Source organism: Opisthocomus hoazin, chromosome 2, assembly GCF_030867145.1.
Source record: "Opisthocomus hoazin isolate bOpiHoa1 chromosome 2, bOpiHoa1.hap1, whole genome shotgun sequence".
NCBI classification, from domain to species: Eukaryota; Metazoa; Chordata; class Aves; order Opisthocomiformes; family Opisthocomidae; genus Opisthocomus; species Opisthocomus hoazin.
The window spans coordinates 128,286,412-128,310,238 of NC_134415.1; the positions used below are offsets into that span (position 1 = coordinate 128,286,412).

Sequence of the window (23,827 nt, forward strand, 5' to 3'; positions counted from 1 at the left end):
GAGCAAGGAGAACAGCTGTCACTATGTCTGGGTTATTTTCATTTCATAGCTGGAGACAGATCTGGTTTGGTTTTTTTGTTTGGTTTTGTCTGGGCAAGACCATCCAAGAGTTATTTTTGTAGAAACACATTTTCAAATAAACCAAGAATATTGATGCTTGGCAGTTCCTTCTTGATTGTTTTCACAAAACAATGTAAATTCAAGAAAACAAAATAAGTTTTGTGCCTGTGGTGATACATCATTCCCTTTGAAAAAGTTTTAACCAGCCCAATCATTAAAGATTTTAATGGATTATCCTGGAAAGATGGTAACATTGACAGAAAAGAATCAAATTCCTTTACCAGTCACAGCTCTGTCTGTGATGACGACTTCATCAAGGTAAAATGACCCAGCGTTTTCCTTTCGCAGCACAGGGCTCAGCAAGTCTATCTGATGCACAAACACCGGGGAATTGGCAGGGAGGTCCTGGAGAAGCGTGGAGAGATTCACACACCCCTTCCAGAGGTCAGTGCAGGTAAATGTCCAGCTGGAAGACCGCAAGGTTATGTAAGCTCTTTTGCTGTGAGGCAGTGGCAACAACCGACTTTTGAGATGCTTTGTGAAGCTTCCAGGTAACATCAGGCACTGCTGTTATTACTACTGTTATATACTCATACACAAGACAATTGCTCATTGTCCTGTAATCACCCTCTACATGTCTCTGTTGGGTTCCTCCTAGGGAGAAACAAGGCTTTAGATCTCTGTTTAGGTGTCCTCCTTTGCCTCACAAGCGTGGGATGTGTGAATCACTACTGCTGCTGTATTTTTGGCAAAAATACTGTGATAGAATCAGTGACCTCAGCACAGGTCAGTCCAGAGCTCAGGTCCCTTGGGAATACCAGGCTATTGCTCAAGGGTCCCAGCTCTCTCCTCTATGTAGTAATTTAATCTCAATCCCTTCTTCCCCTTCCAGGCATGCACACACCCTCCTCAGACAATTTTATAGATACCCAGGCTGCCAACTTCACTTCCGAAAGTTCTCCAGACACTCCTGATTTCTTTAAGTCTGTCTGTCCTATGTTTTACATCTAATACCGTATTTTTTTAACCCATGTAATTCTAAGTGAATAAAGAAAATCAAAGACTACACCAATTTTCAGAACTTTGTGTACCAATGATCTCATGCATTTCCCGGGGGGGTGGGGGGAGGTGCGAATCAATTCATCTCTGTCTCACTGCAGAAAATCCACTGACTTTTGCTAAAGAAACTGGGAAATTAATGTCCTCAGAAACCTGCTGGTGTGTTTACCAGAGACAGAACAAACTCTCCATCTCCATCTGTGCATTGCTAAGGTGAGACAGCACATATAATAAGAAACATGAAAATTTACTCCTCAGATCCTCAAAAAAATGGAAGCACTTTCCGGGATTTCCTCTGCAGGGACTGAGCATGTGTCAGATTATCCCAACTGAAAATTTGTTCCTATACAAATAAGAACCTCTCTCAGTTTTCCTTGTACACTTTCTTACTATGTAAAGTGTAATCTCTGGAAACTCTAAGTGTCTGGATACCTTTTAGAGTCGGTTTCATTGAAATCCCATAGGCAGGTAAGGTTCCTCTTCACTGAACGTAAGGAGACATTGGTGTAGGACACTGAGATATGAAGGATACTGCTCATATGGCCTTTATGTGCAAAACACACCTGCAAAAATAGGGAAAAAAACTTTCACAAAATAAAACAGGTACTTTATAAGTAATGTCTGCAGCAGATATATTCTGCTTCAATCCCCGTTTAACGTTAGTAGGGAAACATGTTGTTCAAGGTCAGCAATGAAGCCCACTCCATAAGGCCAAATTGCCTGCAATAATCATAGAATCTTGGAATGATCTGGATTGGAAGGGACCTTAAAGATCATCTCGTTTCAAGAGCCCTGCCATGGGCAGGGACACATTTCACTAGACCAGGTGGCTCAAAGTGGCATCCAATGTGGCCTTGAACACTGCCGGTGGGGGGCAGCCACAGCTTCTCTGGGCAACCTGTTCCAGCACCTCACTACCCTCATAGTAAAGAATTTCTTCCAATATCTAATCTAAATCTGCCCTCTTTCAGTTTAAAACCATTACCACTCATCCTATCACTACACTCCCTGATAAAGAGTCCCTCCCCATCTTTCCTGTAGGCCTCCATTAAGTACTTGTAGGCTCGAATAAGATCTCCCCAGAGCCTCTGCTAGGCTGAACAAGGCCAACTCTCTCAGCCTTTCCTCACAGGAGAGGTGTTCCAGCCCTCTCATCATTTTTGTGGCCCTAGGTAATACCTAGAGGAGATGGTGCACTGGCATCCCGGTGACCTGTGTGCCACCACAGAGCCTGAAACAGATCCGTTAGGCTTCAGTAAAGTTTTGCGGCAAAACATAGCTGGGAAGCACCAGCAAGCATTTCAGGTATCTGGGAGGGATGAGAATACAGGGGGATGTTTGTGAGGTTTCAGGAGTTTGCGAGATTTTCAGGGTACAAGGTTTGGGATGGGTGTCAGGTGGGGAAATAGAACTGGAAGAAGTCTGTGAAGAGGAACTGGAAGGAGTCTGGAAGAACTGCAAGAGGCTTTGGAGATGAGATTTCCCTCCTACCTCCTTCCTTTCAACCTCGAACTATTTGCCTTCCCCAGGTGGCAAAGAAAGGTGACATAGTTGAAACCAAGAAAAGTGAGCAGGAGTGGACCCCCATATAACAAGGGTTTTTTTGCTTTTGGCAAGAAGTGGTCATCTCTGCATCTTCAATTTTTTCCCCAACACCATCTCACCTTTTCATTTCCCTCAGCAAGGGCTGCATCCCCAGAAGCAGGGAGCAGCCAGACGTGTTAAACAATATCCACGTCTCAGGGATCTCAAACTACCAACCCAGTCAATAAAAGACATTCTGCTCTGTACACAAGCACAGTCCAAAGACATGATCCTTTGTGGGTCTGGGGGAAGTCTAAGGAGACCAGATGATTTTATGTTTTTGGTTGGACTCCGAGTACTCAGTCTCCAGTGCAACCTACTCATCAAGAGCAACCACTTACATGTGTGTATTCAGTAAGATCATATTTTGGTAGAGTTGATGGGGAAGTTTTCACCAGATGACTTGGTCTGCGAACACTGAACCTTCCACAGAAAGGCTCTGTTCCACTGACGATGTGTCCTGTGGTAACGATGTGCTTCATATCTAACAGAAAAAAACAAGAGGGGAGAAGAGGCTTGAAAATTATTCAGAAAACAAGAGTATGATCAAGAGATTCATGAAAATACAGAAATTTGGTATCCAAAATTTGTCAAACAGTCCTACTCTGACGTATTCTCCTGCCCAGATAAAAGGTGAAGTTCTGCAGGGCAATTGTTCTACAGATTAAGGGTACTGAAAGACTGGAGGGTGGACCGTTAGCTTACTGTTCTGACCATAAAACATAACAGCAAATAAAACTGTTTTTAGCCATATAGAGTATATTTGACCAAATCTGCCCTTCCTTTCCAGAAAACACTCAGGCAAGGCTGGAAATTGATGTATAAAGCAACAGAAAATACCTGTTTCCCTTTGGGATGTTTGTTCTGTTGGTCTATCAACCACACTGCTGAAAACCTGCTAGGATTTCTTTTCTTCTTAGTACCTAAAAGGCTGTCTTCTGTCATTACGTACTGACAACTCATCTTTTATTCCACTAAGAGAAATAAAGCCTGTCAAATGAATTTAATAGCAGAGTTCGGAAAAAAAAAATTAATAGGAGGTAGTTGTGGTTCTTTGCACAACAGGTATTGGACCTGTTGAAATCTTCACTGGAAGAGACTATGAATGCAGTAGTTTAGCTTGTGTTCACGGGGGACTATGTAAGTACAAGGAGGGGAGAGCCACTGAAGGCAATTAAATTAAAAAAAACACTCATATCACACTCAGGAAATTAATTACACTGAAAATACTTCATTTTTTGAGAGAATGGATTATTACACACAGTCGTCCAGTTTTCACTCTTCCATAGGCATCCTTTTTGGTTTCTGCTGGAGACAGGACACGAGGCTAGGTGGGCCCTAGGTCTGAATGTATGTGGCTGTTCTTTGACTTTTCTGGCATTTGTTCACCACAATTTCAACATTGTTCTGCTGCCTTCTAATATTTTCTACATTTTACATTCATCAATGAAAATTCAACTTCTCCTTTGTTCCATCTGTTATGTATCAAATTTTTATTTCCACTGTACTGTTGCACCATCATTGCCTTTTAGCTTGAGCTTTTCCCTCTTTTCAGTTGACAGACTTGTAGATTTCGGATCACATAATTAGATTAAGAATGTTCAATTGCTATTTCCATTTTTTTGCCTAAAGCTTCCCTCCCTCCACAATTAAGTTAATTAATTACTTTCCTCCGCTTGGAGGAAACAATCCCCAGATACACATATTACCGGCTGGGGCCTGTTCTCTGTCTGTACCCAATATGAGGACAAGATATGAGATCTCTAGGCAATCATCAACTTTATAGCCATAAGATATTATTATTACTCTCAAATATATAAAATAGTCTCTTTCCGATGTGTGCAATACTTTCATGTTAGGAAACTATTATTAATTTTGTATTTTTTTTTTACAAAAGCAATTGATGTTTTACACCTTGCCTGACCAGTCAAGCACACCACAGATATTTGCACTGTTTCCCTTTCAGTCTTCAAGAAATACTGAAAGCGAAGGCATCGAGTTGGAATCAGCCATTTCCACATCCTGAGCTGTAGCTATGGGCTACACCAGGTTTGCTTCCCCGGCAGACAATTGAAACACAAATAATTTCACATGCCCCAGAACATTCTTTTTTTTTTTTTGTCTCCTAACATATTTTGATGACCAAAACGTATCACCTGCTTTGATAAGCGTATTGCAATATGACTGGGTCATGCAATGTATTACAGAAAGAATCTCGCATTATTACATTCATCAGATTGGTTTTAATATTAGTTCCATAAACTCACCCATCACAATACTTCCAAATAATGAGCAGCTGAGAAGCATAAATGTATGTATTTAAACCCATTGAAAGTGTTAATTTACTATTATTAAGAGTTTAAACTACATTTATTTCAGAAACGGGAATTAACTCTAATAGTAAACATTGTTTATTTGTAGTGGAAGATCACTACCTTCTTTCTCAAAGCCATCTCGGAACAGGATTTTAGCAGAAGTTGGCTCAATTTCACATCTTACTGAAAGAAGTTCCTCTATTGCTGTTTGCACCTTTAGAAAAGTAAGAAAGGGAAAAGCAGTCACAGTACAACCGTGTCTGGCTCATTTCAGCAGAGAGCTTCAGCACACAAGTCATCACCATGTATTCCATCAGCTAGGGACCAGCGGCAAGGCAACTCTGACCGAGCAGGCAGACAAACAGTAGAGCACAAAATTCAGCTCAACACAGAGAATAAATTTCCAGATTTAAAACACTTCAGGGGGTATAAGGCATCCTTTAGGTGTCTAGCAGCCTCCTCAGAAAGGTGTAGATTTCTTTCATGAGCTATGTCACAGCCTGGGCATCTGCATGTCCCTCCGGGCTCCACCAGCTGTGTTGTCTGGATGTCTAATGACTGTCATGGAGCTATCACCCAGGGCAGTTTCGACAGTGACCAGCTACTGCTTCAAGAAACTATGGGATTTTGAAAAAGCCAGATCCGAGTTCCTGCCTGAAGCAAGAGCCAGATACAACACATTTTGTCTTAGAGGAGAAGTTCAAGGGTCCAGTATCTGAAGATACCACATACTTCACTGCAGACATGACAGGCCAAGATCATATGCTGTGATACGCTTAGAATACATGTGGGAGTCTGCCCCCCAAAAAGTCCCACTATGAGAGACTCACTGTAACCAAAATCATCCCTACCTCATGTAAAATTTATCTCAGCTTCTGGGCCAAATGCTTAACCGCTGTCAAGTACCTGAGCTCCGTCAATCACACCCCAGCAGAGGACTGGCTGTCTGTGTTTGATGACACCTACCTGGTGAGCCGTAGCATTTGTGGGGATCATTCTGCGCAGTGTGTTATTCCAGGAGATACTGAAACACCCTGTACCAGACACAGTCAACATCTGTCAAGCAAAGAAGAAAATAAATAAAAGAAAACAGATACAAACTTCATGAGATGCACAGACTTCAAACCTGGTATCTTCTACTGAGAAGAATTTTACAGCCAGCATTTTGCCTTCCCAAGCCTCTGTAAACCAAGATTCCCTTCAGCTGCTCTGAAACTGCTCTTGTCCTCCATGGTCTCTCCTGACACAAACCTTGGACTCCTGTTCTTTTAGATTAATGGGAGCACAAGGGATATATGACCTGTGCAGACACGATGACAGCCACAGATGGTCCCTAAAGCTCCTGACCTGAAGCTGTGTTGTTCAACCACAGGAAAATCTTCCCTCATTGCTGAGCACTTCATTAACCTAAAAGTTTCTGTTATCTAATTGCAATATAGGGTTGACCAGATAACACACACTGAATCTGTTGTCACTAAGGAGGGGAAATAAAAACTGTCCTAAACTTGTACTAAGTAGCATTAGTTAACAAGGTCAGGCATTAATGAGTGAAATAAAACCTGAAGGGAGTCAGCATTACTTATACCTTTAACACATCAGCAGATTAAAATGCAACCATAAGGTTTACATGCACCCATCAACGTGTGTGAAAACCACGAACACCTTCAGCTCACGATGCTAATCCCATCAGCTATCTCATCAGGCTGAAAACAAGATGGGAACACACTTTCATGTCTAGCACTGACAAGGCCTTTATAATTAGGATTTGCTGCTATCCATGTCAACTGAGTCAGGGCTAGTCCAGCTCCCAGGGTCAAGCACACAGCACTGACCTGCACTTCTGGAAGATGCAAGGCACGAGCTCGAATTTCGTGCCTCTCGATGTAGTAGTTGTTCACCACGTGGGGATTCAGCCATGTGTTATGTATCTGGACTCCAACTCTCATCCCGTTGCTGGGTGCCTTTCCGTGATGCAGAGCTTCCAGGTAGTACCTCGAGCCAGCAGTTAACTCAAATTTCTGGGATTTTGGCTGCCAACGCTCACTCCAGCTCTTCACCCAGTTCTCAGACCACTCTGAATTACCAGCAGGGAGAGAAGCTATTCTCACCTGTGTCCAGACCAACCAAATCAATCAGTTAGAGAAATTTCTACAGCCCCAGAAGACACTTTGTCCAATACCACAGCTCAAAAAAACCAGACTTTGGCTTATAGCTGATAGCAGGATGTTGATGGCTGACACTTTCCTTCCCATTATAGTGGAAAAAAAGCCATCGTCTCAAAAAGCTTTGGTTTAGGGTTCGATACCGTAAAGATAAATCTTACGGCTGACCCAAGCCCTAACACCAGTTTCCAGTGCAACTTTTCATGGATGACTTCAGTTCTACATTTCATGTCCTCCAAATACAAAAGAAAGGACTGTGTCTACAGCCTTCTGACGTGTAGTGTGTTACCATTAATAAGACCAGTAATGCTACTTTTTGTTAAATAGATAACACAACCTTTATATTTCTTCTAGTCCTGTTCAATTACTAGGCTTAAGAATAGCCCAGAGAAAGAGATCACCTTCATTTATAGCATTCTCCCAGCTTCACCAAGGGAAGGGTTAATGTTTTCAGAGGGTAGAATTTCAACAGGCAAAAAAGGAGGTAAGCTGAGGAAGTCAAAGAGCAAGCCTCCAGGTCCCCTGGCACAGATTGCTAGTGATGGTGAAGTGCTGAACTAACAAAAAGGTCTTCTGGAAAAGACTCTGATTGCAAGAGTGAATTTTTCTTGAGCTGAGCGGCTGATGGAGCCAATGTCAAACATTAAATATAATCATACAGATTTCACTCCGCAGCAGATTTATAATAAGGACCAATAAGCCAATTCACCTTGGGGAAATTCCCACTTCTTATGATATTAATTAAGCCCATTTTCTACCCTGATCTCATTTCTAGTCTGTCAAGAGTAATACCTTATGTTCTGGATCTTGGGACAAACTTAAGTAGAGAGATGCCTGACCATCTGCCTGGATCCAGAAGGTGTAATTGTTGGTCTGAGGAGCCACAAAAAATCCACGAAGCCTTGAGCTAAGCAAAAGCAGAACATAATAATATACAAAACAGTTACTGCAGACCCCTCCCAGCCCCACACCTCACCTTCACACATACACTGAGAAACAAGAAAAGTGTGGGACCAAGTTATTACAAAACAAACTCAGATATTTTAGAGATGAAGAAAGCTCAAAATTATCCTTTTTCATATTAAATATCATTTATGTTTTATAGAAGTTTTCAAAAATGAAATAAAACCAGCTTCATGAAAACAAGTATGGCTTTGTGGTTGGTCACTTTTTATGCACTTCTCAAGCGAAGTCTTAACCCTGAACAGGCGGGAAAAGACTCAAAGTCACATAAAAGATCAACTAAGAAAAAACAGAGAAGTGATAGCAAAAATTAAAACATTCATGCATATTGCAAAACTTTCCAAGGCTCTATCTGAAGAGGCAATGGGCACCAACATGGTTCAGTTATTTTCACAGCGTGAGGAAAATCAGTTTATTTCCATTAACTCCACCTGTGCTGCAGCTGCCAAAATCAGCTGAGGATCTGGCCCTCCACATCTGGTCTGAGCTCCAGCCTAAGACAGCCTCTAACTGGAGCTCCTTCTACCTCTTCAGCAATTTCTTTTGTGGTATTTCAGCTCGTCTAAGCCAGGTAGCACAGAAATACGGAGTGAAAGAAAAAGGAGGAAAAATAAAACACTTCACTGCATATTTTGAGCTTCAAAAGGACCTTGGAGCAGAGGGTTTGCTTTGATTTATAGGAGCTATGCAGTGAGGCTCTGCTACAAAGAGCTGTCAGGTGTTACTGCTACACCTTACACTGCTAAAGGTGATTGCCATAGCTTCATCTCCTGTTTAAGATCGTGGAGTACCTGAAGGACTTCTTTGCCCCAGACAGAAATCTTACTGGGGAACTGGCATTAGGTACAATCTGCCATCTATATCCAGGCCCTGCTTCTGTCAGATCAGAGGCATCATCCCAGACTTCAAAGAGAAGCCCTCTGTTTCCTAGAAAGTTAAAATAAAAGTGTTCTCAGTAGCAGGCAACAAAAATCCCAGAGCATATGCTAGAATCAGTGCTGTAAGGAGGCAGGCCAGAACAGAAAATTTTAATAATGAATTTGCTCGGTTTGTGGGTCTTTTTTTGCAGTCCAATATAGAACAGAGATCTCACTTTAGGGAATTTGTTCTGCCTTGAAATCCTCCACCAGAAATAACAAAAATCTGCAGAGCGCACAGCATCTAACCAAGCTCACGTGTCTGCTCTTGCAGGAAAAGGTATTGAGATGACCCACAGTCAAAATGAGCTAAGCCTCATTTTATGCACAATAATATCCTACTGGTGTGCTCCTTCCAAGCAGTGTCTCCAGAAGCCTCTGCAGTACCTCCAGCTCAGCTACCCTTCCTCTAAATACTACCCATACTTTTTTTCCCCTCGTTTTACACAGCCCAACACACCAGGCTGACCTTCCTCCCACCATCACCCATCTGCAAACGACGGGCTGAGCTCTCCACTTTGCCTTCGCTTCCTACAGAATCATAGAAAGATTTGGGTTGGAAGGGAACTCTAAAGGACATCTAGTCCAACCCCCTGCAATGAGCAGGGACATCTTCAGCCAGACCAGGTTGCTCAGAGCCCCAGCCAACCTGACCTTGAATGTTTCCAGGGATGGGGCATCTCCCACCTCCCTAGGAAACCTGTGCCAGGGTTTTACCACCCTCATCATAAACAATCTCTTCCTTATGTCTAGTCTGCATCTCCCCTCTTCGAGTTTAAAACCATTACCCCTTGTCCTATCACTACAGGCCCTGCTAAAAAGTTTGTCCCCATCTTTCTTACAAGCCCCCTTCAGGTACTGAAAGGCTGCAATAAGGTCTCCCTGCAGCCTTCTCTTCTCCAGGCTGAACAGCTCCAGATCTCTCAGCCTTTTCTCACAGCCGAGATGTTCCAGCCCTCAGATCTTTGTTGTGGCCCTCCTTCCCATCAAACCTAGGAGAAAGTGGCTCGATCTTGAAGCAGACAGCATTTTGGAAAGCCCTGTTTCTTGATTGCATTCATCATCAAACCATTTCTGCCCTCTTCTCCAGGTGTTTTCCTGTTTGGACCTTCAGTTATTTGAATACTGTACCTGGCTGGGGTGCTCCAAGCCTCCTGCCCTTGCCAATAGGCTCAGTGGTGCATCTGATTTGCTTGGGAGAGACGTGCTTGACTTTACAGGGGATACCTGGCAGCAAGAAAAGAAGACAAATGTTCTGTGTGAGACCTGGAAACACATCTGAGCTGTGGCGTGAAACCATGTTGCTTCCATGGGTCAACACTTTGCTGAAAGCCTGGGCTTGTACTACCAAGCAAGCAAAATGGTTCATGCCCACAGTCAGAATAACTGGACCTTCCTGATGGCGAGTTCCGCAACTCCCACGCTGGTATGCACGAACAACCGTTGGCTTTTGTGTTCAGGGCCATGACAGCTGTACTGAAAATGACCAAACCAACAAACACCAAATATTTAACACATTTCTCCTCTTACCTGCAGCAGTGACCTGCACTGGCTCCTCAAAGAAATCCCCTGTGACAGTGAGATCTGTGCCTCCCCCAAGGCTCCCACCAGCTGGGAACACAGAGGCTATTTCTGCAGAGGAAGGAAAAGGGGAATCTGAAAACAAGTGTTGGAAAGGTGAATCCCAGCCCTATTTCTGTCAGAGCCAGCAGCGCGCTTGCACGGTTTCCAGCAGGAACAGGCTCCTGTGAACGAAACGGGCATCTCGCTGATCCTTCACAGGGTTTTTGGCAGCCGCTGGGATTACACCAGGAATGAACAACATGGATAACTTGGCCGCGTGACCCGAGAAACGTTGTAATGCTTGCACTGTTATTTAGCAGTGGCTGCATCTGCCCTGCTCAGCTTGCAAACCGGTATATTCTGTGGTATTGAGGAACCCTGCATAAAAGGTGGAATTAAAACTGGTTTAATCCTTTTGACCTTGTCTTACCCACTTCTCAATTCAGCCTGAAAGTTTAGATGTTGCCACACTTTCCAATTGTCCCTTAGGCTTCAGGAACAAACAGAAGGAGCTCCACTTCATGACCATGAGAATCTGTTGGGGTTTTCTCTCTGTTAGTCATGCCCTTCCACACTGGAAATCTATTTTTGTCTTTGAAGACATTCACTCACTGTGCACTCAGAGGTCCCAGTTTAACCACCCAATTGTACCTGTATAGTTCTGAACAAAGACTAATGAAAAGAGGAGACAATTTTGTCTAGATCTGTTTTTTCTTTCTTAATTTATCTGATATTTAAACTTGACAGTACTCAATGTTGTAAAAGTTAAGTACAGTACTGTCTACTGGACAGATCTGGCAGATCTTGTTTTTGATGGTGCTCTGCCAATATCCAGATCCATTCAGGGTTATTTCATTTCACTGTGCCTCAATTTGTAAATAAAATTTGACAAAAAATTACCCTCCTTTAAAAATTTATTTGAATTTATAGGTGAAATAAGTTGTATGCTATAGACAAGATACAAAATGCAGACATATTGGCTATGTTCTAAAAAAAAAAAATAACCCAAAAAATAATGCTTATGTTATTCTCTTGAACAAAGCTTCTTGGGTATAGCCCATAAGGAACTGGTACATTCATTATATTAATATCAGCCAACTTAATGGCAAAAACTTGATTGGACCTTTCTGGGGACCTGAACAGGTGAACCAAGTGATCTTACTGTTTTATGCAACCTCTGACCAAGATCAAAGGCTGCCCAGTGCTCTGCAGACCCTGATCCCCTGCTTCTGCTCTGTTTGCCACACAGCAATGACGAAGCTTGGACACGCTTTGCCCATGGCCACAATCTTGAGCAGGTGCTCAGGATTTCATTGTCTGCTGTCTACTGTATAGTTGGAAATGTCATGGGGAGATGATTATTGTGAATGTACCTTAATTATTTTTTTTTAAACTAATGGTGCAGTAACCTGCCATTCACCATTTATCCAGAACTCAGTTCTTGGAGCGGCTGAACATCATCTCCTCCTTGTAGCTGATGTGGGATCTGTCTCATTCTAAGGTCTGCATTTCTAAAATCTCAACCTTACGAAATAGGCTGTGATTTAAGGGGGACAGGTTTTTCTAAATGCAGCATTTCAAGTCTACAACTGATCTGACAGGGAAAGGAACAACAGCGAAGTAACATTACCCCAGAGCATGCCTCACAGTTGTTCTCTGGCTGTCTCAGGTGTCCAAAACTGTTCAAATACTTCCCTGTCTGAGAGGAACACTAACTCACTGGGGATGTAGGATATAGCCCATGGCAGCACACCCAGCCTTAACACATAAATCTGGTCTTCCTGGAATTTTTGAGCTGCAGCTTTTGTGTAGTCAAGCCCATACCAGAGGATTGGCACACCCAAAATGAGGACACAACAGGATTACATCCTTGAGAGAAGCAACAGTGGGAGGTATTTTGTTAGACCGCACTGGGACTGCCAAAAAATAGTGTAGGCAGTGAGCTGGATCAGTGCAATACCTGAATGTGTTTGATACAAGAAAAGCTCCTGTTTGGCACTGATGAGCCAAGCGCCTTTGTGTACTGCTGACCTGCAAGAGAGACAGAGAAAATGCCTGAGAGATCCTTGGCCATTTAAGTTAAAGCAGATCTTCTTTTGGTAGAGCCAAACGCTCACTCTGCAGAGGGACTGTGGAGCATTTCTACAAGGACCAACAACACCTTTTACTGGCACATTGAGGCATTGATTCAAGAGACTATTACACAGCCAAAACTTTTTATTAGAAGTATTTTCCCATTGTAAAGTATGGTTTCAACACTGTCAAAACCCACTTTCACCTCCTTTTACAGCTAAATTCTTTCCCATTTGGATTAAGAGTTAAAAGCAAGATGAAAGGATTTTATTCAGCTAGGTTTAACAGATGACTTGTGCTTTGGGCACTGAAGTTAAAGTATTAAAACCCCAAAGCAAACATGCTTTTGGGGAGGAAGATTCTCCCTTTTCATTCCCAATCTGATGATCATCTTCTCAAGACAGAAAAACCTCATTTCTAAGCAATGAAACACAAGATTCGGTAAAAACTTCATGCATTGTATCCTGGACTCAAACACAGCTGTGTCCCCATGTGAAATCACAGAAAAAGAGAGAAAAAGGTTCTTTTACTCACTTTCCTTTGTTAAACACTGAGAAGCTAACATTGTGGGACCCTGGAGGAGAGAAAAGTAATATGCTTTATGACAGAAGAGTAGAGGGCTCCATAAGAGTGCATCCAACCAAACCTTGCCCGAGTGTCCTGGACCGGATTCTCCTGTTGCTTACACTTTCCTTACAACAATATAACTGTGCTGATTTCAGCAGACTGTATGTGTGGAAGCTGAACCAAATATCAGCTTAGGGAGCTTAGAGCCTTTGATCATAGACACTATACTGTAGATCAGTACACTTGTGAGTCTGAAGCTGCAAACTGAATCTCAGAGGCGTGATTTGTTTGCCTAAGTATAAATGTTTTGTGTCATCTTAGATCCTGTCGATCCTGTCTGACCTCACTTGCCATGCTAGGAAGGTGCAGACCTCCTTCAAGACCTCCATTATCTCTGACACCCCTCAAGAGATCCCAGATATCCCAAGACATCTCTGAAGTTCAGGTTATTGAAATGCGCCATCAGTGTCTACATGACATCTAGATATTAATTCCTATTTTATACATTTCACTTAGATCATCTTTCCCAAGCAGTAAGCTTGCTGCTCAGACAAAGCCTCAGAAAGGAATTGGAAGCTTCTTCAGAGTGCTGGGAAGCAAGACAAAATGAAAGGGATCCAACCTGCTACCAGAGAGACCATGAACAGAAGTGGCACCCAGTTTATTCCTCTCTGCTAACAGAGCAGTAAAGCGAAGGTGCGTCACATACAAGTAAGAATAAAGCAAAAAAATGTAAACATGAGCAAAGACCCCAAAATCTCATTGTGGCTGTCAGCAATGTTCACATCATCTCTGTCATGGCTTCACTTGAGCCCTGCACTTCATTTTCTCCAAGGCTGTGCAGAGGATGCAAGTCACTGCAGTGGCTATGCTGAGCTGTGACAAGCCTTGACCTTGAAGAAGGTTTTGTGGACTCAGCCCTGAGCAACATTCCTAACTTTGGAGACAGAGCAGCAACTTGTCATTGACACCCTCCTTCTGCCCTCCGGAGTTGCAGGAATGATGGAAACCCATGCTTTTTCACCCTTTTCACCAACCTATGTGGTTCCCTTCCATCTGGCACTGCAGGGTCATCAGTCCATCTTCTGCCCGAATAGGGTAGCTGTGGAGAGACAAAGGACTTTGCTGAGCCTTGGGAGAAAATAGAGCAAAACAGAGTTAGAATCATCTAACCAAGAAAAGGTGTAGACTTCTACATCTAAGCTAGGCATCCTTGGCTTCCTTTAGAAACAAGTGAGAGAAAAGGTGAGATGGGAGAGGAACAACCCATCCCCCACTGACAATCAAGAGTTCAGCAGTTTAGGAGAGTGCCTTCCAGCAACACACAATGTTCCAGCTGGGCCCCTTTACCCTTGTTTCCAGAAGCTGATCCTGTTGGTGACCTCCAGAATTCACCTTTGAAATAAAAGCTTAGGGCAAACAAGTACGGGCACAGGGTGAGGGTGGATAGGAAGACAAAAGTGTTTGCCCGCTACTTGCTCCTCTGCATGTCCCTAATCTGTAAGAAGGAGCAGGTAGAAATTAAACCAGAAATGCTGGAATTATATCAACCTTCTGGAGCCATGAAACGAAGCAAGTCCCATCATCAACTCACATTTGCATACAAGTCTCCCTCCTGGGAGCCAGGAGGAATTTCACAGTGCAGTAAGATGGCCCTGAGGACCCCATGAGTCTTAGCACTGACTTCTGCGGGAGCAAGTTTTTCACCTTATTCCCTGCCTCCCTTTTCCAGGGCTCACAGGTTCTGAGAGAAGTGCATCATTCACAAAAGAAAGGCTGCAGCAGAGCCCATGGCTTTTTCTGTAATTCAACAGGGTGCAAAGGCCAGCAGTCTAAGGGGTCTCCTGCAACTTCCAGAAGATAAGGATACATTAATACCAATAAATGAACAGTGGTGGGGCCCAGGCTCTGGAGCCTGTATACTATGTTAAGATTTTAGAGCTCTCCTTGCCCAGTTTGGGCTCAGATTGTCTGATTCACCTTTCAAACTAATTTTCGTATATGAGTGAAAATATTGCATTGACCAGGGTCAATAAGCAGTTTGGAAATGGCTACCCTACTTTGGAGTCTAAAGAGCTGAACAGCACAGATATGGCCAGGGCATACTGTATCATCTCCAGGTCAGAAAACAGCTCCTGGCCCTGCCCTAATTATGGCTAGAGCCAGACGGAGACAGCAGCACTCACCCACCCCTGTCACTGACCACATGGTCAACTCCCCATGGTCCCTCTCTGTCTCAAGGCAAACCAGAAAATCTTCTTCAAAAGCCAAGAAAAATTTATATGCGCAAGCTATGCTAAGCCCTTGCACCAACACAAATCAAAGGCAAGTCAAGGACTGACATGCTTCCAGCTCGCCTGTCAGCAAAAGAGCAGAGACTGGTCCATCCATCTCCTTCCGCCACAAGGATAGCTGGTCTAGACAAAAAACAAACAGGGAAGATGAGATATGATAGAACAAAGTTTCATGAATGACATCCTGTTCCTGTTAAAATTAGCAGCCAATATTTTCAAATGGGACAGGAATTTCCCCTCACTTGTATCTAGCATTTATTAACCTTCTAGCAAACTGGACAAACCCTAATCTCTTATGTCTTCACCTGCAAAGTGTATTCTCCAAATACTACAGGAACTGCACCTCTGTAAAGATTCTAACTGGATCATCTTTGAGACACCCGTGCTAGCTCTGAATGACCCGATACCTCCTCCTTGCAAGGAAGGGTTGGTAGTCTGAGCCCCAGAAGGACTATACCCATCCTTGCCTTCCAGGAGCAGAAGTACACCTTTATGCTCACACAGCCGTACTGTTGCAAGATGCAGCTCAGTAATTGCTTTATTTCATTGAGGAAAAACACTCCAAACAACTTCTGCTAGAAATCATCCCAGCTCCTAATAGCAAATCCAAGTATGCTCACTTTAAACAACCAATGTGGCAAGGGAAAACTTCCGCTGGAGACAAGTAGTCAGGGGGGAACAAGAAGTTCACCATAATTAGCATAATAAGGAAATGTTGGCAAGGATTCTTTGAGAATTAAGAGGAAATTAAGGAAAATATGTTTTTAAAACCTGTAGTGCTAACACTTTGCTATTACCCATGCTTCAGAATGGTTTTTTATGAAATTTTATTAAGAGTTTGCTTTTATTAATATAGCTTGCTGATATTAAGATGGCTTTCCCTTTAAGAATTAATAGAAAAAAGTCAGTGCTGCAAAATGTTTAGTTCAGCATCACTGGACCATTGCATTCCATACAAAGCATGGAAAAGTGTCCGGAGCACACTTGGAAGTATAAAAACTGTTCTCTTTTTTGCTTCGAATCCTGAATCAGTGTGACTGAGTGACAGGCTGCTCTGGTCAAGTCCAAGTCCTCACCCAGTACGTGTTTACTAACACACCAAAAATGGTCAAGTTATTCATGTGAAGCTACGATGTGAACCTGTCTGGTATGCTAAGATTTTGAGGCCATTTCTTTTTCAGAACTAGTGAGGTGAAGCTGTAAATGAGTAATCTAGCGATGGAGCGTGCAGGCACGTCCAAGCTGCAGTCAGACAGAACAGCCTTTCTTCCCACTGATCAAAGGTTTCACAGTTCCACCACAGGCAGGTAAAACAAAAATTAATAATGAACAAAGGATGCTAACATGCATACAGTGACCAAAAATGTAGAGCTGATAAACGGGTGCAGCTGGTATGGCAGGAATCTGCACTGGCTTTCATTCACGCTAGCACAAAATTTAGTTACTTAGCAAGGGACGTTTCCATTCAGCCTGAGAAGTAGTTAAAAAGCATCTAGTGGTCAAATATCTGCTGCTGCAATGAAAATTTCTGACTACTGAGAATACACAGGTTCCTTGGCTCCTGAAATGATCCTTAAAATGCCAGCACAGTAACTATAGATTAATTATTTCTTTTTAAAAATGTGCTTAGATCTCCACTGCCATTAACACAAATGCAAGGAAATCATGATTCAGTAGTATCTGAGAACGCTTCCATACATATTGAAAAATATATGACAGATGTCAAGTCAGCTTTCACACTCATTTTGGATTCATTGTGTTTAAAGTGGTGCTGGCCTGAAGTAAATTTTTAAAATCTGCCTGCTTTGCTCTGTTGCATGTAACCATAGAAGCAGCAGAAAATAAAAGTCAAACCTTCCTTGAGAACTGGGAGGTGACCAGAGACTGCTTAAAGCAGTGAACAAAGCCTTTTGTCTCAGAATACTTCTGCTTTGTCTTCTGACTCACCAGAGCATCTGTTTCAAACTAATAGTTTTTCTAAAAATGCAAATGGAAGGGAAAATTTATTTAACTTTTAGATTCTGACATTATTTTAATTAGTTAAATTTTAATTTGCTAGCCAAAATAAAATCTACAGCAAGCAGACGCAATTACAGTACAATTCACACTGAGCTGTGATTGACTGCGCTGCCAGTAAACAAACCAACTAGCTTAATGGACCAGTTGCAATTAGATTAACAAAGTTTGCTGGAGCCCAACTCATGAGCTGCAATAAACCACAAAGGAAGTAAATGGCAATTCTGGGCCAACTGGTTGCAATTTATTGCTGTTGAGGAGGCTGATGGAAGAAACATCAATTTACAGGGCCTGGGCCAGATAGCAGCCTACATATAATTACCCATCAATATAATCCACACTGAAGTCCAGGGTCTCATATCTTCCAGCAATTGTCTTCCCATGGATCTCTATTAAATTTCCTGTTTAAAAGGAAATGGAAAATGAAGTGACACTTTTACAAGCAGAGAATTTGTATTTGCAAATTTTGTGAGCTGAACAAAAGAATTTCTTGGTCTTTGCAAATTTAGCCAAGAGGTGCCCAACCGGCTGCACTGATGTCTACTCTCAGTTTCCACTGTAGTTCAAAGACACTTTGCACTTAATTCACTTTTCCCAAAACACACATCTTAGTTTCCCACAATAAAGTCTGTTCCTGATGTTTTGACAGATCTCTAGTATTTGCACTGAGAAAACATTTTCCTCTACTCTTTTGTTAACTAAACCCCACATTCTAACCAAATCCCACTGTAGAACCTCATGAGGAAACCACAAAGATATCATTTGTACACTAGGCAGGTCAGAGTGAGAAGGACCTCAGTATATATGTGGCCAGCTAAATCACTCCCGACACCCCCTTGACCATACTGGGTGACAGCTTGGTTCACTCACGTGCACAGGGGTATCTTAAATCTTTTGAGGCACCCTGTCCTCCCAACTGTGACTCCAGAAAGGAATGAGTCTTCCTGGTCCTGTGTCATATCTACCTGCTCCATGCAGCTCCTTCATGCTCTGGGACATCTCAAATAGCACTAGACACTTTGTGTTCTTCACTAACTACGCTGCAAGGTCAAACATCCAGCTAACACACGGAAACCTCGGTACCGTCACCCTAAAGCAAGGCATGAGAATCTGGACCTGAACTGCACCTAAAAATCATCGGAAATGAGGCATGGATTTAGATCTAGGAGCATCTATGTGATCTAATCACCCAGGCACCTCTCAGCACTCTTGAGAGACCAAAGTGTTTTGATTAATCTTGACTTTGGAAATAAACATTTCCATCTTCTCTATAGAAGCCTGCAAATATAAACAGAATAGAAATAAGGGAAAAAAAAGTCTTTCATGCCCCATTTAACTGTTCAAACCAAACCCAGTCTTTTCATGTAACATCAAAGTCTGGTCTAAAGCCCCATTAACCAAAAGGTCTGTATGGCATTACAGTATCATCACCTAATAGCTAATTTTTTTAAAACTATTACTAAATTAATAGGGACAGATTACTCAAGAGTTGAGACTGATTAGACCTATCTGTCTGCTGAACCACATCTCTCTGCTCAGCTTCTGCAACCCAACTCTGAGTACCAAATAACCTGGTCACTCCACATTATCCATTTCTCTTGTACCCACTGCTGCAGACTCTCTCCCCTTGTGCAAACCTATTTTCCTGTTCAGCATGAGCTTGGACATTAAGTTCTGGAGGTGCCAATTTTAATCCCCAGCAAGACAGATCCTTCTTAAGGAGAAAGACAGTATGGAACATCAAATAATAATTAAAGTGAGCGCCAGCTTAAAGAAAGGTCCTGTACCTGGGATGCCAGATGGTGGACTAATTTGGTAAACCATAGGTGTCTGCGCAGCAGAGAACTGAAAAGAGAAATTTGTAGTTAAATGGCAGTCATTTTCACAGCAGCCCCACAAGATCTCATCACGCATTGCTCACGACACAGTTGGCACAGTCACTTTTCAGATTCACACTTCAAATTTTATCTTTGAAGTGGAGCTCTGCTCTGAGAAGGGATTAAATACAATGTCCCCTTCTTGTCTCCTCTGCATTCAGAGTATGGCTTACTGTTATTTTTGCATCCGTTTTGTGGCCAGATTGTTCACCCTGGCTTCAGTCAATTCCAGAAGATATGGTTGAATACACTATAAAATTTCTAAGCCATGCTTTATCTGAAGTCAAGACCTCCACTTTATCTGGCATTATGGCACCATTTTTCTCCCCAATAATATACTCTCAAAAACTACTTCTACATCACAGAAGTGAGATACCTCTGCTAGCCTTCAGCAAGCTTCTTGGGTACCCTGTAGCAAAACAAAAAGTGCTTGTATTGGCGCATCTTAATGCAGTAAAATAAATCAGAGGTGTCTCTGGGAAAGACACTAAAATGACTCTAAAATCTATGAGAATTTTTTTAACCAAAATTACTCTAGAAATTTTTTTACCTAGGCCGACATCAATCCTATTTCAGCAGCATTGTGTGTGGGAGCACTACTCATCAGTCAAGTGACCAGAGGCACACATGGTCCTCCACACACCATTACCGCACATGGAACAGATATTTTCTGCAAATGTCACTCCCTGGAAGATGACAAACCAAACAGGACAAATAAATAGATGGTTTCAACAGCTAAAAGATATGTTATGTCCAAGCCAAGCATCTGGATGCTAGGACTGGAGGAAATAAAATCTCTTTGTAAATGTTTAAAAAAATTCCTGTTGTGGATTAGGAGTTTCCTCCAGCACTCTAGGTATTCTCCAGTGCTGGGTTAGCTGAATATCATCTTGTAACAAGCTGATATAGCTGAGAGAGCATGGTCTGGCGTCAGTGGGAACATACCTGGACAGGCAAGGAAACAGAGTTGGATGTCGTGAGAAGACCACAAGGAGAGTTATGGAAAGGGGAGGTGGGCTCTTGGACTAAGGCTATATGAGTAGATCAGTTAGCTTGGAACCTATTATTTGGCCCAAGGAACAACATAGCTCATATCCATGCAGGGAAACTCTCCCTCTGTACCAAAAAGAAGGTAGCCTGACCCATGCTGTCTAATGGGAACAGACTTGCCATCACCCAAAGCAGAAAAAACTGCATCAAGGAGCAGCAGCTAGATGATCCCAGGCAGTGCTGGACACCACGTCTCAACCCGGCCTTGCTAACACATGTACAGACTTGCATTTTACAAGAAAATCTTAGGAAAAACACTCCGCTTATTTACTCCTTATATCTACTCTGAAAAATACAAGTAATGTCATTGTCTTTCCCCAGTGCAACATTTGACAGTCTGGAAATGAAAATCACTATGTGAAAAACAAGGGTCAGATCCATCAAGGTATTTAGGGGTCTTGGGCTTAAAGTGATGTATACAGGCACCTTGCTTGCTCAGATTTTGTAGAATCCATTTGTCTCTCTGCTTTCTTAGGAGCTACAAATACCTCCATAATTCTGGCCTGCAGTCCTGCTAGGTGGCTAAATCCTGTTTCCGTCTAAGTCATTAGCTGCTCGATTTCATTAGCCTTACAGAAAAAGTCCATTTCCCATGTGTCCCCATTCCCCAGACCACCCATTTCTCAGAGCCTTCTCTGCATATCTCCAGCTTCCCCATCTTTTTGAGCCCTCTTCTGTCCTCGCTTGTATTTATCGATGCTGCTGTCAGCCCAATAAATAGCATAAACTTATTTCATGAGTCACATAAAGACACCATTGCAAGTGTCAGATTTTTTCCAAGCTGTCCTTGAAGCCCATTCCCTTTCAAAGCTCTTTGCCTTCCCTCCTTCTCATGGTCATGTTAAAAATGAATGAGTAGCCACAAACTCCCTCCAGCGATGGTCACTTCTGAGAAGCAAAGGCAATATCACACCATATCCTGGGCTGGAGCTGATGCAGAGAAAGAAGCCGAAACAGCATGAAATCTAGGGCCATTAGCTGGTACAAGTTTTCTGAGCTGTTCAGACTTGTTGCTGCCTGCAGCAGGCTTTTTCAATCTAATGTGGAGGCAAAATTAATTTTTAATACACATAGCTCCCAGGTCTCAGTCCCAAAACAAAGAGACACATTGTGTTTTATTTAGCTTGGAATGTGCCTCATTAAAAGCATCCCTGGTGATTTTTCATCAACGCTCTAAGCTAGCTAAACCACCCGATGACTCTTGGGCTTTAATGTGCAATTTGTAGAAAACGCTGGACTTTCTGCCTTGATACTCAAAGTTAGCACAGAGGTGGGATGTGACTTCCGAACACACCAGGCCACATCCCAAAGCACACAGCCATGGTTAAGGATTCTGGTCTGCAACAGATCCTGACACTGTCATGATTAACTGGTCTTATACCACAATGCCCCACAAACTCCTGAGACACTGTCCTTTGATATTGAGTGTCAGAGGGAAAATACTGGCCAGGGGCGAGGAGTAGCAAGCTCTCAGAATAATTGAGCAAGAGATATGAAATCACACTGGAGGTCTAGGCTTTCCAAATATTGTTTATCTTAGGTGTGGAGACCTGTCCTAGGCCTGGACAGATGTCCTTTCCTGGAACCAACTGTACCGATGGGAGATATTCCTCCCCATGGTTACCTGTCACTGCAGACAGTTAGCTGCCACCCTGCAGCTTGGAGGGTAACATCAGAAGAAGGTGGCATCAGGTCTTCTGACTCAATAGTGTTGACTGTGTGGCTTAAGTGCAGAGATGGATTTAAGTGGACCCAGATTTTTGATTCAGAAAGACCTCTTCAGCCACCTAGTCTATCCAGTGCCAGACTGACGAGTACCTTGATGCACCTAGTTTTAAAGGGCAGAAGGAGCATCCCAACGTCTTGTCCTAACATGCTATCAGACACACAATATGAGAGAGAATATTTCAACATATTCTCTATGATACTATTTCTGAAGTTTGACTCCGTTCAACAGCTGGAATTCTTTATCATCACTTCAATGCTTTCTTGGTGGTTACCTTGAAAGTACAGTTTTCTTTCTCCACCTCAGTCAGGTTATTAATTACACGTCCCTTAAAGATGACTTCCACGTAGTATAAACCCTCCTGGGGTGAAGACCTAGGTTGAAGAAAATGTGTTGGGTTTTTTTATGCAGATTGGATTTATTTTTTAGGAAATGCCAGGTCCTTCACAGGGTCTCCTTTCTTAGGAGGTCCATTGAGGCTTTGACAGAGCAAAAATAATTTACAGTGTGAACCCAAACTTTACACGTATGAACTCAAACACTAAAACTAGAGTTAAAAAGAAGAAATGTGGAGGCACAGCAAGAAATTACAGGTAAGTGCAGAAAGTGGTAGGACTTCTTCAGAACTCTATATAAATTGTACATTAATGCAAAACATGGACATGCTCGTTAGTGTTCATTAATACTAATGAATAATTGTTATTCATTATTATTAAAATAACCCAGGGCTGCCTGGATTTACAGGGCATCTTGATCCTGGTTTGTAAATTAACACTGCATTCTTAATGCAGACAGTTTCTTCCCACAAGATTCAGCAGAATTAACTCTTATCAAATCATAGCAGCAAGAGATGGTAGAACCCCATTACAGTCACTCTTAAGCCTCTTGAGACATCCCTAGTCTTCCAGTCAAACTATCTTCTGTAGAGTTATGACAGGCTGGAAGAGATTAAGCTTATGGTGCTTGAAATCATATTTGTTTCTCACTCTACCCATAACCTCTCTGTGGAATCTTGGACAAGTCAAAGACACCAGAAGGAGAAAAAAAACAAGAACAACCAACAGATTTTCTTGGAAGTTCTGCATCTAAGAATTTGATGTCTACAAACCTTTGAGGATTTAAGTCCAGCATCTCCAAGAAGCCTCACTAACACTCATGCTAGCTAGCCCTAGTGGTCCATTAAATTGAAGCAAGAGAAATGCAATGCAGTTTAGATGCAGCCACAGTAGCAGCCGTAGCAATTCCTTTAACTCCCAAACTGCCTGTATAGATGTTGAAATAAAATGAGGATCCTACCAGACAAATGTCAAGGTGTCACCCACCCTGTAGCCATGGTTCTTACCTTGTTCTGCATCTTATTGTGGATAAGTGAAAATACACAGGAGAGACATCGCATGGCAACCTGGGCAGGTCTGGATTCACCAGGGACACCTCCAGATGGGAAGCACTGGCTGAAGAGACATGTTCTAGCTGGTGGGATGCTGAGCCTAAGTAATCAAAGCCAACCAGAAGAGCTCTCTGAGGACAGGATCACTCCCATTTAGTCACACATGACAAAGGTTTTTGAATATGCAACCCAGCTTCTTTTTAGGAGCAATGCT

The 23,827-nt window shown here is 42.5% G+C and overlaps 1 protein-coding gene across 1 annotated transcript in view; it reads right to left on the bottom strand.

Annotated features, from left to right (window-relative positions):
* Positions 1-23,827, bottom strand: part of PKHD1 (PKHD1 ciliary IPT domain containing fibrocystin/polyductin) — a 277,151-nt gene that overhangs the window by 246,877 nt on the left and 6,447 nt on the right. Inside the window, exons 4-21 of the mRNA XM_075414995.1 lie at positions 23,569-23,713; positions 22,501-22,600; positions 19,361-19,418; positions 17,896-17,974; positions 15,606-15,680; positions 14,301-14,365; positions 13,231-13,270; positions 12,584-12,654; positions 10,591-10,692; positions 10,192-10,287; positions 8,935-9,070; positions 7,973-8,087; positions 6,851-7,126; positions 5,985-6,074; positions 5,139-5,232; positions 3,045-3,187; positions 1,552-1,682; positions 342-526 (exon numbers count right to left, since the gene is read on the bottom strand). Of these exons, the coding sequence (XP_075271110.1) occupies positions 342-526; positions 1,552-1,682; positions 3,045-3,187; positions 5,139-5,232; positions 5,985-6,074; positions 6,851-7,126; positions 7,973-8,087; positions 8,935-9,070; positions 10,192-10,287; positions 10,591-10,692; positions 12,584-12,654; positions 13,231-13,270; positions 14,301-14,365; positions 15,606-15,680; positions 17,896-17,974; positions 19,361-19,418; positions 22,501-22,600; positions 23,569-23,713 (2,001 nt within the window). The remainder of the gene's footprint in view (positions 1-341; positions 527-1,551; positions 1,683-3,044; positions 3,188-5,138; positions 5,233-5,984; positions 6,075-6,850; positions 7,127-7,972; positions 8,088-8,934; positions 9,071-10,191; positions 10,288-10,590; positions 10,693-12,583; positions 12,655-13,230; positions 13,271-14,300; positions 14,366-15,605; positions 15,681-17,895; positions 17,975-19,360; positions 19,419-22,500; positions 22,601-23,568; positions 23,714-23,827) is intronic.